At 36.1% G+C, this 13,012-nt stretch overlaps 1 protein-coding gene across 3 annotated transcripts in view; it reads right to left on the bottom strand.

The window, feature by feature from the left end:
* psmd14.S (proteasome 26S subunit, non-ATPase 14 S homeolog) overlaps window positions 1-13,012 on the bottom strand; it is a 57,014-nt gene that overhangs the window by 18,188 nt on the left and 25,814 nt on the right. For all 3 annotated transcript variants that reach the window (NM_001087262.1, XM_018237264.2, XM_018237263.2), the window contains 3 exon segments: window positions 7,607-7,757; window positions 11,742-11,812; window positions 12,800-12,919. In NM_001087262.1, the coding sequence (NP_001080731.1) occupies window positions 7,607-7,757; window positions 11,742-11,812; window positions 12,800-12,919 (342 nt within the window).

Below are 13,012 nucleotides of genomic sequence, written 5' to 3'. Positions count from 1 at the left end.
GTTAATAGGTTTACACCGTCTGATAAATAGGCCCCTTTATGTCTTCTGTGCGAAATCTGCCCAGTGTCACCGTGTGTAATAATGGACATGAAGGGTAGACTGTCACTGTATCCACATGGTGGAGTGCTTTTATTATGCCGTAACATTACATTACATCTAATAACACGTAACCTTGTTTTAAAATGACACATTTTTAATGGATTTTGTTACAAAAATGACTGCCTACTTTAATATTGGGGGAATAAACACAACAGCATCAACTGCCATCACTATAGCAACTGCCTTAAGGAAACTAGTATATAGAACTAAGTGGTTGCTAAAATTGGAATCGATACATGAAAAAATAAAATTCTGCACATAAATACGATTAGCCATTTAGTCTGCATTCTAGTTTTTACGAAGTATTTGAATTACTTTTATCTATTGCACAGTGAGAAATCAAGGCTTCTCTCAGACTATTATATCAAAATAATGCCAGTCGTTCAAGTCCAAAGCTCTAATGAGTTAGGGTGAAATAGGTGTTAATTATGCCACAGTAAGACTGGAGGAACATGCCCCAGTGGACTTATGGATTTATATTTAAAGTGACTGCGATTAAGTGGAAAAAAAAATGCAGAACTAGTGTTGCACACGTTATTTCTAAAGAGCAAAAACGGATGGTAAAAAGAGCACAGAAGGATAAATAAAAACAAAAGCAGAATGTTCTCAAGTCAAAACAATGTTTGTGTGGTTTTATAGGTTAAAAAATATATTGATGCTCGTTATCAGGAAAGGAGTTGGTAGTAAAAGAAGCTCTTTATCTGTAATGGTGCATGCACAGATTATAGAGATAGAGAATGTATATGCAGGATAAGAAATGCACAGTAAAGAGAGACTTTGGCCATACTTTATTCTGTAATACAACAGCATCCAAAGCCCAAGGTTACCCCTATAACAAAAAAGCTGGTATAGATTAATAGCCTCTTGAGGCAGCAATGGGGCTCCGCTATCTATAAATGTAGAAACTTAATAACCAAATTCCAAATCTTCAATAGACAAAACTATAAAATACTGCTGATTTTTCTGCCTGCTTTAAGACATAGAAGGTTGTTTTGCAGAAGACATTTTGTAACAAACCCATTAGCGGGTTGGCTAGATTAGGAAACCATCTATTAGTTTCCTTTTATTATCGCCGCATGAATCGGCAGCATATGATGGCTTATAATTTTGTAGGCTTGTTAAAATCATGTTAAAGGTCTGTTTTCTTGTTGAATAAATTTGGTTCATATATTGCTGCCTATTTCATACACTCAGACTTTAATAGCACCTTTGGTCTATGCGTAACTCACAGATCAAAACACGGGACTAAAATAGGGGTTGATGATGCTATTTAAATGTGTGATTCCTGCTGTCTTCTTGTTAGAAGCTTTAATATAATAGAAGACCTTGTCTGTTTTGTAATTAACACATCTTTACTGAAGAGATATTTGGAAGTGATTGCTGTGAATATACTGGTTAGTAAAATAAACACAATCACACACACCACTTTCTGTTAGCAAGACAAATTTGTGAATTGTACACATTATATTCCAGATCAACAAACTGTGATATAACAGCCAAGTAGAAGACGCACATTAATAAAGCCCTTTATCTTTCTGGAAATATGTATTTTCTCTGACCTTGCAAATATAATTAGCTGGTGGGATGTGCCGTTTCAGTACCATGGATTCCGTACTAATTGCAAGTCTTGGAATTAGATACTAAATATTTGGAAGCTGTCAATAGAAAATAAGAAGCGCATCTTTTTTGTACATCTGTGTTCGCTTGAGGAATCGTCATGATTTGGAAAACAAGAACGCCATTCCATATTTATTCTATACAAAGATGGCAGGTGACTGACCCATGGAATGTAAAAAATAAATATTGTTCAGTTCAACTAAATAAATGCCAGATTATTTTCAAACAATAGAATCCTTCCAAATTTGTCTTCTTTTAAGGATAAAGTGTCTGCTTTTTGTCATCTGCCTTATTCGCGTATTTTTTTTTTCCAGACAGGCAGACGCCTGCTTATTAAACAGTACTGTGCCGAAACGATATCCTACATAGAGATGCCAGCTGTTTAGGGTTGTAGGGTTTACTTTATAAAAATCGAACCGAAAAATATAGTCTCTTGGTATTCAAAGCTTATACTTAATGTATTTCCCTCTAAATACAAAACAAAAAGGTTGTAATTGCAGAACATTACCTTACTGTATATACAGTACACTGATTCTTGAGAGTAAAAACTGACGCAAATCGGAAACATTTCTTTTTGAATATGTTTCACCACTAGATGGCAGTGTTCTGGTCATTTCTACAGAGAATGCCTCTGACAATGTTCTGCTCATGGTAATTTTCCAGAGACAGCAGGTCTGATAACATAATTACATGCCTATATGTATGGTGGACAAGTTACAGACTGCTACAAACATTACATAATTGTAAAAAAAATATATAACCAAAAATATATATTTCTACCAATTAAAAAATATTATAAAATATTTTGAGCTTTATTTTAGAGCCCCTATTAAACCATAAACGAGTCATACAGATGTCCAGCATTGATATTGACATGGACACAAATGGAAGCATCATTAATGAAAGAAAACAATGGCAACTCAAAATGACTTTAGGACAATCTACTTTAAAAAGCCAAAATAATTTTCTTTATACAATATTTATTTTTGCATTTTGCCTTGGACTGTAGACAAGTAAATTGTATTGCAGAATGGTGCACTGTATCTATCTATGCCAGTGTTTGTTGGACATTTTCAACTTAATCCCCCCTAGGTGGTTTAATATTTGGTCAGGGCCCCTATTAATGAATAACAAGGTTACAGACATATAGAAAACATTCATGTTGAAGTCATTCAGCCATAGTTTCATGAATATCAAGGACATTAAAGGGATCCCTGTCATCGGAAAACACGTTTTTTTTTTTCAAAATGAATCAGTTAATAGTGCTGCTCCAGCAGAATTCTGCACTGAAATCCATTTCTCAAAAGAGCAAACAGATTTTTTTTATATTCAATTTTGAAATCTGACATGGGGCTAGACATTTTGTCAATTTCCCAGCTGCCCCTGGTCATGTGACTTGTGCCTGCACTTTAGGAGAGAAATGCTTTCTGGCAGGCTGCTGTTTTTCCTTCTCAATGTAACTGAATGTGTCTCAGTGTGACATAGGTTTTTACTAATGAGTGTTGTTCTTAGATCTACCAGGCAGCTGTTATCTTGTGTTAGGGAGCGGCTATCTGGTTACCTTCCCATTGTTCTTTTGTTTGGCTGCTGGGGGGGGGAAGAGAGGGGGGTGATATCACTCCAACTTGCAGTACAGCAGTAAAGAGTGATTGAAGTTTATCAGAGCACAAGTCACATGACTTGGGGCAGCTGGGAAATTGACAATATGTCTAGCCCCATGTCAGATTTCAAAATTGAATATAAAAAAATCTGTTTGCTCTTTTGAGAAATGGATTTCAGTGCAGAATTCTGCTGGAGCAGCACTATTAACTGATTCATTTTGAAAAAAACATGTTTTTCCATGACAGTATCCCTTTAAGGTTTTTACTCTCATTCTAGCTGCACTTTCAGGTGGAGTGAATAGGTATTTTCTTGAAATTTTACTCTAAGGGTGTAATTATTAAAGGGGAACTCCACACATACATAAGCTTTTTGAAGAGTAAACAATTTTAAGCAACTTTGCAATATAAATCAATTAAAAAATATGCAGACTTTTTAATGGTTTGGAACAGTTACCTAAGCCTAACCCCCTGCTCTACTGCTGATCTGTCTGACTACTTTGCTGAGCTGGCTGACTACGGTTACTTTGTACCAGCAGCCATCTGTCCTCAGCCTGTATCCTCCAAAACCCACTATTCCCTGCACACGTGATTTCAATAAGGAACAGAACATCACAGCGCAATGCATTGTGGGTTATGTAGTTCCTGCATGCTGACTGTAAGCTGTGGAGAAGTTGTTACAATTTGTAACACAGTGTTTAGTCCCTCCTTCCCTGCCAAGATTGATGATGCAGAAAGAGAAGATTTCAGAATAGGAAATGGCATTTATTAATACTTTTTAAAGAAGGTTTCTGTGTTATGTGGGCTTCTTTATCAAATTTTGGTTTGGAAGCCAGAAACATTAAATAAAACCAAAAAAGGCTGGTTTTACTTTATATCTTAGTTGAGATCAAGTAGAATGCATTGTTTTATTATTACAGAGCAAAGGAAATCATTTTTTAAAATTTGGATTATTTGATTATAATGGAGTCTATGGGAGACGGCCTTTCCGTAATTCAAAGCTTTCTGGTTAATGTGTTTCCACATAACAGATCCAATTCCTGCAGTAACAGTAATAGTAGTATAAAGTGGCTATTAAATACAGACTATTTTCTGTTATTGTCCATATAGGATAGGTATTATTGCTCTTTGCAAGCTTTGGAATAATGAAAAGAGTTGAGAGAGACTAAGTTCAACATGCTGCTTGCTACAAGCTAAGCTCAAGACCATACAACAGTGCTGTAAATGCTGCCTTTATGAACATTTTAGATCAAAGAAACAACCTTTACAGGTAATACTACATGACCCATTTCATTTGCCTGAACAATTGAACCAACCTGCATAGAGCATTCTAAATCTAGCACGCTCTTGTAATGTATTCCGTAAACACAAAAGCATTGCAGATATGCCAGGTGTGGGGGAAAAAAAGGACTAATGTCCCATCTAAACATCTTTTATCACCTGCTTCAGACCGGTTATCAACTTCTTGCTCTCCTTCTGAGAGCTTTAAAAATTAAAATGGGACATGTGACACAGAGTGCAGCTCGGGTTCTTTAGTATTAGGTTATTTCTGCTACTGTGCACTGTCAAGCATACACAAGAGAAAAACATCATTTGCAGTCTCCTGTAGGCCCACAGCATAAAAAATTTAGGGAAATCAGTCATTTTAAGCCATTTTCACTGGAAAGCAGAAACAACAGAAATTGACTTATGCCAAATGCATATGTCTAAAAATGATGTGATTGTGTGCTTGACGTTCAAATTATTTATACAATGTCAATTTTGGTTCCAGAAAACCCATTCCTAGGAGTATTTGCATTCTCTGGCTATATTCTCAGAGGATCCACTCTGGTTCTATTTACTAAACATCCTGGAAAACCAGAAGTAAAATTAACCCATCGGTCTCAGTACAGATAATGGGGAAATATGATAGAATCATATGATTTTTAACAAGGGCAAGGAGCAAGAATCAAAGTATCTGTTTAACATATGAAAAAGCTCATGGTATTTTTGTTTTTGTCTCAAAGCAATATGTATGTAAAAACTGCATTCACCAGCATTACCTTTATTAGCTACCTCCTAGCACCACCCTGTGTCTATACAGCCATACTGTTTGGAATTGAACAAGAACAGAGTGAAACACCACAGAAAACACAAAGAAATCTAAATTATATACAAAGATATAAACATATACAGGTATAGGATCCCTTATCCGGAAACCCGATATCCAGAAAGCTCCGAATAACGGAATGGCTGTCTCCCATAGACTCCATTTAATCCAAATAATCCAAATTTTTAAAAATGATTTCCTTTTTCTCTGTAATAATAAAACAGTAGCTTGTACTTGATCCCAACTAAGATATAAATAATCCTCACTGGAAGCAAAACCAGCCTATTGGGTTTATTTAATGTGTAAATGAATTTCTAGCAGACTTATGGCATGAAGACCCAAATTACGGAAAAATCCGTTATCCAGAAAACCCCAGGTCCCGAGTATTCTGGATAACTGGTCCCATACCTGTACCAGGAACAACCCATTACATTAGGCTACATGGACTTGGAAAAGAATCCTCCTTTTGTTGCACCCCCTTTGTTGTATACGATTCATTTGTCTAGGCTTTCCTTTACACACTGTGCTGCAGAATACCTATGCCACACATCAGACATGCCACCGATTATACAAAGATACTGATTATCAGTCAAGCTAAGCCATATACAACCATAGCTATTTTTCTACATCCGGTTAGTATAACAGATCCTGAGGCATTATTTCTTTATCACACCTTACTATTTTTTCATTTTACGATTGAAGGTGGAAAAATTAAGGAATGTATTAAGAACTTGAAAACCATATCCTCTAGATGAACAATTATTAATGAATACCGATCTATTGTCAGGATCTTCCATATAGTCAACACATAAACTGCAAATTTAACCAATTTCAAGTCATTTTCTTTCCAGCTTGCAAAGAATTTCAATGTATGTAAACACAAATTTAAAAAAAATTCTTTCCAGCAACAAAGTAAAACAAATGGTGGGCATTATTTGTAGCCATAAGTTGGACTGCTACCAACAGAGCAACGATTTAGTATTGTTTTTGAGTCCTCTATGTGCAGCGGATTTAGTTAAGGGCTTTTATTTTGTTCCATAAGAATGGCAGTTGGATGTTACTCTGTAAATCAATAAAATTAGCTCATTAAGAGAATGAGCATTAATCGCTGCAGTCTCAGAAGTTCTTTGGCCGTCACTAAACAAACCAATTAATACTCTGTATGAATAAAAAATGAACAGGAATGTGGAGAGAAGAATGTATATTTTGATTCAATAGATGACTTCACTTCAGTGTCTTGTCAAGAATCGTAACATATTCTGTTCGGCAAATCTAATATTATGTAAATGCCGATCAGGACTTTTACCAAACCTAGGAAGCGCTGGTTCTTGTGCTCCAACACACAATGTTTAGCAAGATACATAATGATCGGCTATTTTGAGAAGAAAAGCAAACTTGCACAATAATGCATTGCAATCATTTTATCATATCTTTTATTTTACATTACAATGGAAGTGACATGTTCCTACAAGACACCTCAGCAGTATTTTAAAGCAGTAAACCATTGAAGCCAATTTCTGGAGATTCTGAGTTTTTCTAATCCACTCTCCCTGTGGCTGAGCAAAATCGAATTGCCTCTCACATTTGCAGACAGCTCTGTGAAGGTGATAATAGAGCTGCGCCCTGCTGTCACGAGGCAGGAAATAGGAAAATGGCATATGGGGCTAGAAAAGAAATTTAGAAAAGGAAAAAAAAAGGGAAGAAGAAAGAGAAAGGGAGGAAATCCAAACAATAACAAAAGACATTTAAACAAAGGACAACCAGTCTATTTCTTTTCAAATGCATTTGAATTACCATTCACCTGCTTCCATGTAATAAAATGTGAATAGCTGAGAAACGTAAATGCCTTACATTTTAGGAGTATAAAGCAGATAAAAGTAAAGCCAGATGTTGTGTGGTGGATAATGACCGTTAAAGCTTGGCAGTGATCTAATGATGTAGAACACATCAATGCCCAATTAACCAAGCAACAAGGTCTGCTTAGGCTGTATGTAAAAGTATATCACTCATCTTAAAAGCAAATAATTGGTTATTGAGCACCACGTTTATTGAATTTCACACTATTCAAATTTAAAGCACAGAAAATGAGTGATCAATAGAAATTGGAAATAGGATTATAAGCAAACTGTTAAGAACAAATTCCCAGGAGAGACATTTCACTCATAACAACTGTGTGCAAATATGAAAAAAAATGTAATCGTACCTTTCCTTTAACGCTCTGGATAGGATCCACTACTACTGCTACTGCTCTTTCCGAAAGGGCTTCAAAGCTCTGCTGGGTATTAATGTCAACGCCAGAAAGCCAGCAGCCAAAGCCAGGGTGGCTGTGATACCAACCGACTACCATTTCAGGCCTGAAAGCAGAAAATCTTTCAGAATCCAAACAGTACAAACAGTATCATTGTAAGATATGAAAAGAAACACTAAACTAACAAGGTATAAATTAGGAAGATGAACAGGGAAACTCAGCAGTGTGAAAAAGCCACCATTAGGAACATTCACCATACTATCATTGTGAACGCATGAAAATGAATATGTGTGACAAAGAAGTGCTATCATTAAGGGATGCACATTAGCAATAGTAGATTGTGCTTTCAGTATTTCACCCTGTTACCACACCTTCCCCGAGCCAGTTTTTACCCTTTCAGCACTCGAGTAAATATCTTCTCTTTAAATATCAATTAAACCAGCAGTACAACTAGGAACCTGGTCAAAAAGCAATTTGCACCGTTCCGCTCAGCTGCTGAGCCTTTTGCTCGCATTAATTTTTACGTTTTGGTCACAGTAAAAGAATGTAGAGCGGGCACATGACAACTGTTGAGAGGTAAAGAACAAAACTGCATAAAAATCATGAGGGTCGCTACAGTACGGCTCCTTCGTAAGATTTAACCGTTTATCAATAAAGCAATTAAGACCAATCTACAGTAAAGGATCCTGTATCCGTGTCTGTAGAAACGATTATTTTATGTAAAATAAATTGTTTTTACCTCCTTAAAGGATAGTAGAATGAGATAAAATAGGGCAGGCCAACTGTCACATACTTTATTAATCCAAGATGCTTTAAAAAATGGTTGATTTTCAAACAGATATTGGGAGGGCAGGCTGTAAGAATGGCCCCACACAGTGAACAATAAGCTGTCGACCTGGACTGGTCTGATTATGCAAATATTACACACGGCACTCCACTGCTCAATTAGTCTAGAAATTATACAAAAATTAAAACTCATTGTTCCATACTATGCGTACATTTTGGTTTCCACTGGGACCTTTATTCACCCCAGTGGAATTTTCCATATTTAGATTTTTACAATTTGATTGATTATTTTTTGTGACATAAAAATGAATTAATCAAAAACAACTTGGATCTTTGAGGAAAGCTAACTTTTTAGAAGGATAATTATCCCAAACACAAGGCCAAAGTAACACTAAAGGTGAACATCCTGCAATAGCCCAATGTAAGCCCTGATCTCAATCCATTATTTAAAAAACTGAGATGTAAATGTATCATTCAACTAAGATGAACAAACTGGAGAAAATGTGCCTGGAAGAGTGGGCCAGAATCCAAAAATTCGATAAAGACAAAGGAGAACTAAAGCCTAAAAATAAATATGGCTAAATATGCCATATTTTATCTATTGGACGAACTGCACCAGCCTAAAATGTCAGCTTCTCAATAGCAGTAATGATCCAAGACTTCAAACTCGTCACAGAGGGTCATTTCCATCTTGGAAAGTGCCTGCAACACTCACATACTCAGTGGCCTCTGAGCAACTGTTGAGAAGCTAAGCTTAGGGGTTTTTGCAAATTATCAAGTAGAAAATGAGGTTGGCTTGAAATATAAGATGATGCTATAGGCTGATTATTAAATTCTGCTGCTAATTGCACTGGTTTCTGTGCTGCCATGTAGTAATTAACTGTACTAATCAGCTTTATACTGTAACATTTATATTCTATGTGTACTGTATACTTTGAGTTGGTCCATGAGCTCAGTAAGTGACAGCAGCACAGAGCATGTGCAGTGAATCAGCAGAAAAGAAGATGGGGAGCTACTGGGGCATCTTTGGAGACACAACTCTAATGCTAAAGGGCTGTGGTTGCCTTGGGCTGGTACAGAAGCAAAAAAGTCAAAGGGTGTGAGGCCAATACTTACGCAAGGCATCGTATTCATAAATATAGTGGAACTACTCTACTGGAAGAGGCTATTTGGCATTTGTGACCAGTTTGCACCATTACCTACAGATTGGGCATTCAGCTAAATTATCTGAGGTAGGTGCAGAGAGAGGCAGCAAATGAGACAGATACATAGAAGAACTTCAACCACATGCTATTCTATATGAAGATGTTTGCAATCTAGTTGTTTTGCACAAGGTAAAGTACAGTTTACTGTGGGTTTATACCATAGTTAATGAAGAAATAAATGTTCTAGCAGTGTGTCAATCTCGACTTTATTAAGGAAAAACTGTATATCCTGCAAAATATCTAACCATAATGTAAACGTCATATTTGTCCCTGGTACAAGCTTGGAATTCTATACAGTTACTTATGAGTTCAGCTTATATTACCAATGGGCAGGCAATTATTGCAGAGATAGCATGGACAGCCTTTTTCCTGCAGAAAAATACTACACCATATACTGTATATAACAGATAACATGAGAGAACATGTAAATTCCATGGATCTAAAAGATAAGATGAACTTGTAGAGTATTTACTCAAACTCAACTTTTTCTCACTATAATGTAAAAATAAATTCAACCAAACGCCCAAACCAGAATGCCCTTAATTTACCATTAAAACTCGCAACAAAATCGTGTGTCAATTTGAATTGTGACTTTTTCGAATGGATGGCCAGAAAACTTTTTATTGAATTGTCACAGCGACAACTCGAATTTATCAGATTATCAAACAGAAATCAGTGCAAACAGCTCAAAACTATTGAGAATCCAGCAGGTATAAACCATGTTTCAATTGTTAAAGGAACCATCTGCCATTGACTTCTACATGATTTCGACTGGTTGTAGCTGGAGTATTTTCGGAATCTGATTATTAGTGGCTTTAGAGCATAATACATTTTGAAAAATTCAAGTTTTTTTCCTCTAAAAATTCCAAGCTTTTCCCTTTACAAATTCAACCAGAAAAATTGGAGGTTTACTAAATACTTGGTGTATATATTTAAGCGGCACCTCTCTTAAGTCATTGTCCAGACTTATTTATTGCACGATTGCAGATCCAGTACAAACAACCCCCATTATTGTGCGTAAGGTGAAAACTGTCCATACCTTTAAAAGGGAATCTAGGATAGCCTGGCTATGTGTACATATTTCACCACATTGATTATTCTCAATGTAGTATCTGAGTGTATTTATTTTATGTATGTATATAACCTATAGGCCCATGATAGGTATTTTTCAATACAAGGATGCTTCCTACTCAGAAGTTTAAATCATTATATAAGTGCCTTGGGTTACCTGAACTATTTATGCCAACTGTCAGGATGCATCAGTTGGCAGTAAATGGTCTGGTTTTTTGCAAGTACAATTGTTACACTATATTTATAGATAACTGATGGAAATTTATAGATAACTGGTGGAAAACGACATTCCTAGCTTAACAGAAAACAATTTCCTCATATACTTTAGTTGAGACTTATACTATACCAGGAGCTTGTGTGGGTGTTAGGTGGGTGCGGGTTACGTTTTTTTAAAATCATTTTTATCATGTAGGACAGCATAAGTGAAACATATGGTTAGAAGCTGCCTTACCTAGAAGCCAAAATCTTGCAATGACTGATGAATTTTCAGTCTGACTTAGAAGCTATGTTATAATACACAACAAACCTATTTTATAAACCCTATGAAGGTCAGCTGTAGGTAAACAAATGCAAAAAGAAAAAAGGCTGGCACATTCAGGACCACACTCCACAAGTTGATGCAGTAAAATAGTATTTATTTAGGCAAAAAACAGCACAGCAAAAAGCCTTACGTGTTTCGTGCCTTAGAGACACTTAATCATAGGCTACTCAGAGCAACTGCAGTAGAATAGTCAAAGCAAATTGGTTGCAATAGTTTAAAGTTTGCCCTGAGTTAGTAAAAGAACAAGGGGTGGTTATCTACAGTGTCATTTTCAGCTGTGGTGACGTATTCAAATATATGGGTGCATTTCCATTAGCTTTTTTCAGATAATAAGCCCTATGAATGCAGAGGATTAAATTAAAAAATATGATCTAATTTTCCATAGAAGATCTACGGTATTTTTATTTGTGCAAAGGAAGAAAAACAGCAATTTCAAAAGCAGTAACATAAAACATCACTCAACAGCAAACAGAACAAAAATTCTTACCTTCCAGTCTGTTTTAACATATCCAACATTTTAGCCTGGAAAACGGGATCCACAGCCTCCACACTAACACCCTAGAAAAGAAATAGAGGTTAGGGAAAAGACTTTTCCATGTAGTGTCTGCATGGAAAAATACAAAAAGAGTAATCTGTTTCTTCAAATCTAGCATGCTAAGTGTGTGTGGTTTATTTCAATATTTTCAGCATGAAATGCAAGTTGCAAACCAAGCTGTTCAGATAGCTAAAAGTAAAGGGTTATTGCTGTTACAAAACAAGGCACAAAAACTGTTAAAAGAAGCAGTATTTTTCTTCTAGAATCAAGTTAATTAGCAAATGGAGCAATTTGTGACAAACATGACAGTTTCAGAAAAAGCCTACACAGTTATGAGTAAGGCCAATCCAAACATTAACGACTTTGGTACTGATAATGCTGTCAGAGCTGCACAAAATCTATTACGTGTTTCAGGTGTACAGGAACATACAACTTTTCTCTGGGCTTATATGGTTAATTGCTAATATTAACAGGGTCGAATATCAGCCTGTTATATTCCAGAATGTGATATGTGGGCACTGTGACCTTATCTTTTATTACTTTCTCTGTGGAAGAGCACAAACCTTACCATCCAGGTGCACATGCTGGATAAAGTCATTCAGCTAAGCCTATAGGCCTCAAGGGAATTCACTTTGGGAAGTTGAAACAGTTGTTTAGATTCAGGAACAAGCATATTACCAGATGCTAAGATTAAGGACATATAATTTTTAGTTGACTAGATAAGCATAAGTTATTGGGTTTCATTTGTCACAGTTTTTGGGCTCTTTGCATGAATAAATCTGAATGCTTGGTACAAATGAATGAATGAATGAAACAGTTTAAAATGGGGTAAGAATATGACTGCAGCTCTTTCCGCCATGCATGTATGTTTTGCCTATTGGCAATCTACAGCAAAATGGTTACTGCATGCCTCGCCATTTTAACAGTGCACAAATGTTCCAGTTCTTTCATATCTCGGTTTAAATATGAATGAGTGGTGAATGTTTAATAGTAATGCTGACAGGACTTACAGTTCCAGACTGCGGCATAGCAAAAACATCAATGACCCTGACTGTGTAATCATCCACAAACTCTCCCAGCATCAGTCCCATGACTTCCATTGGGACACCAGCTCGCCCGTGTTTTAGCATCTAGAAATAGGCAGAAAAAAAATATATAATCCAAGATGAACATTAGTGGAGATATTTTTAAGAATAAGAACAGGAAGAAAATAAATGTTGTGT

Source organism: Xenopus laevis, chromosome 9_10S, assembly GCF_017654675.1.
Source record: "Xenopus laevis strain J_2021 chromosome 9_10S, Xenopus_laevis_v10.1, whole genome shotgun sequence".
Taxonomy (NCBI): Eukaryota; Metazoa; Chordata; class Amphibia; order Anura; family Pipidae; genus Xenopus; species Xenopus laevis.
This window is presented reverse-complemented; position numbering and strand designations above follow the sequence as displayed.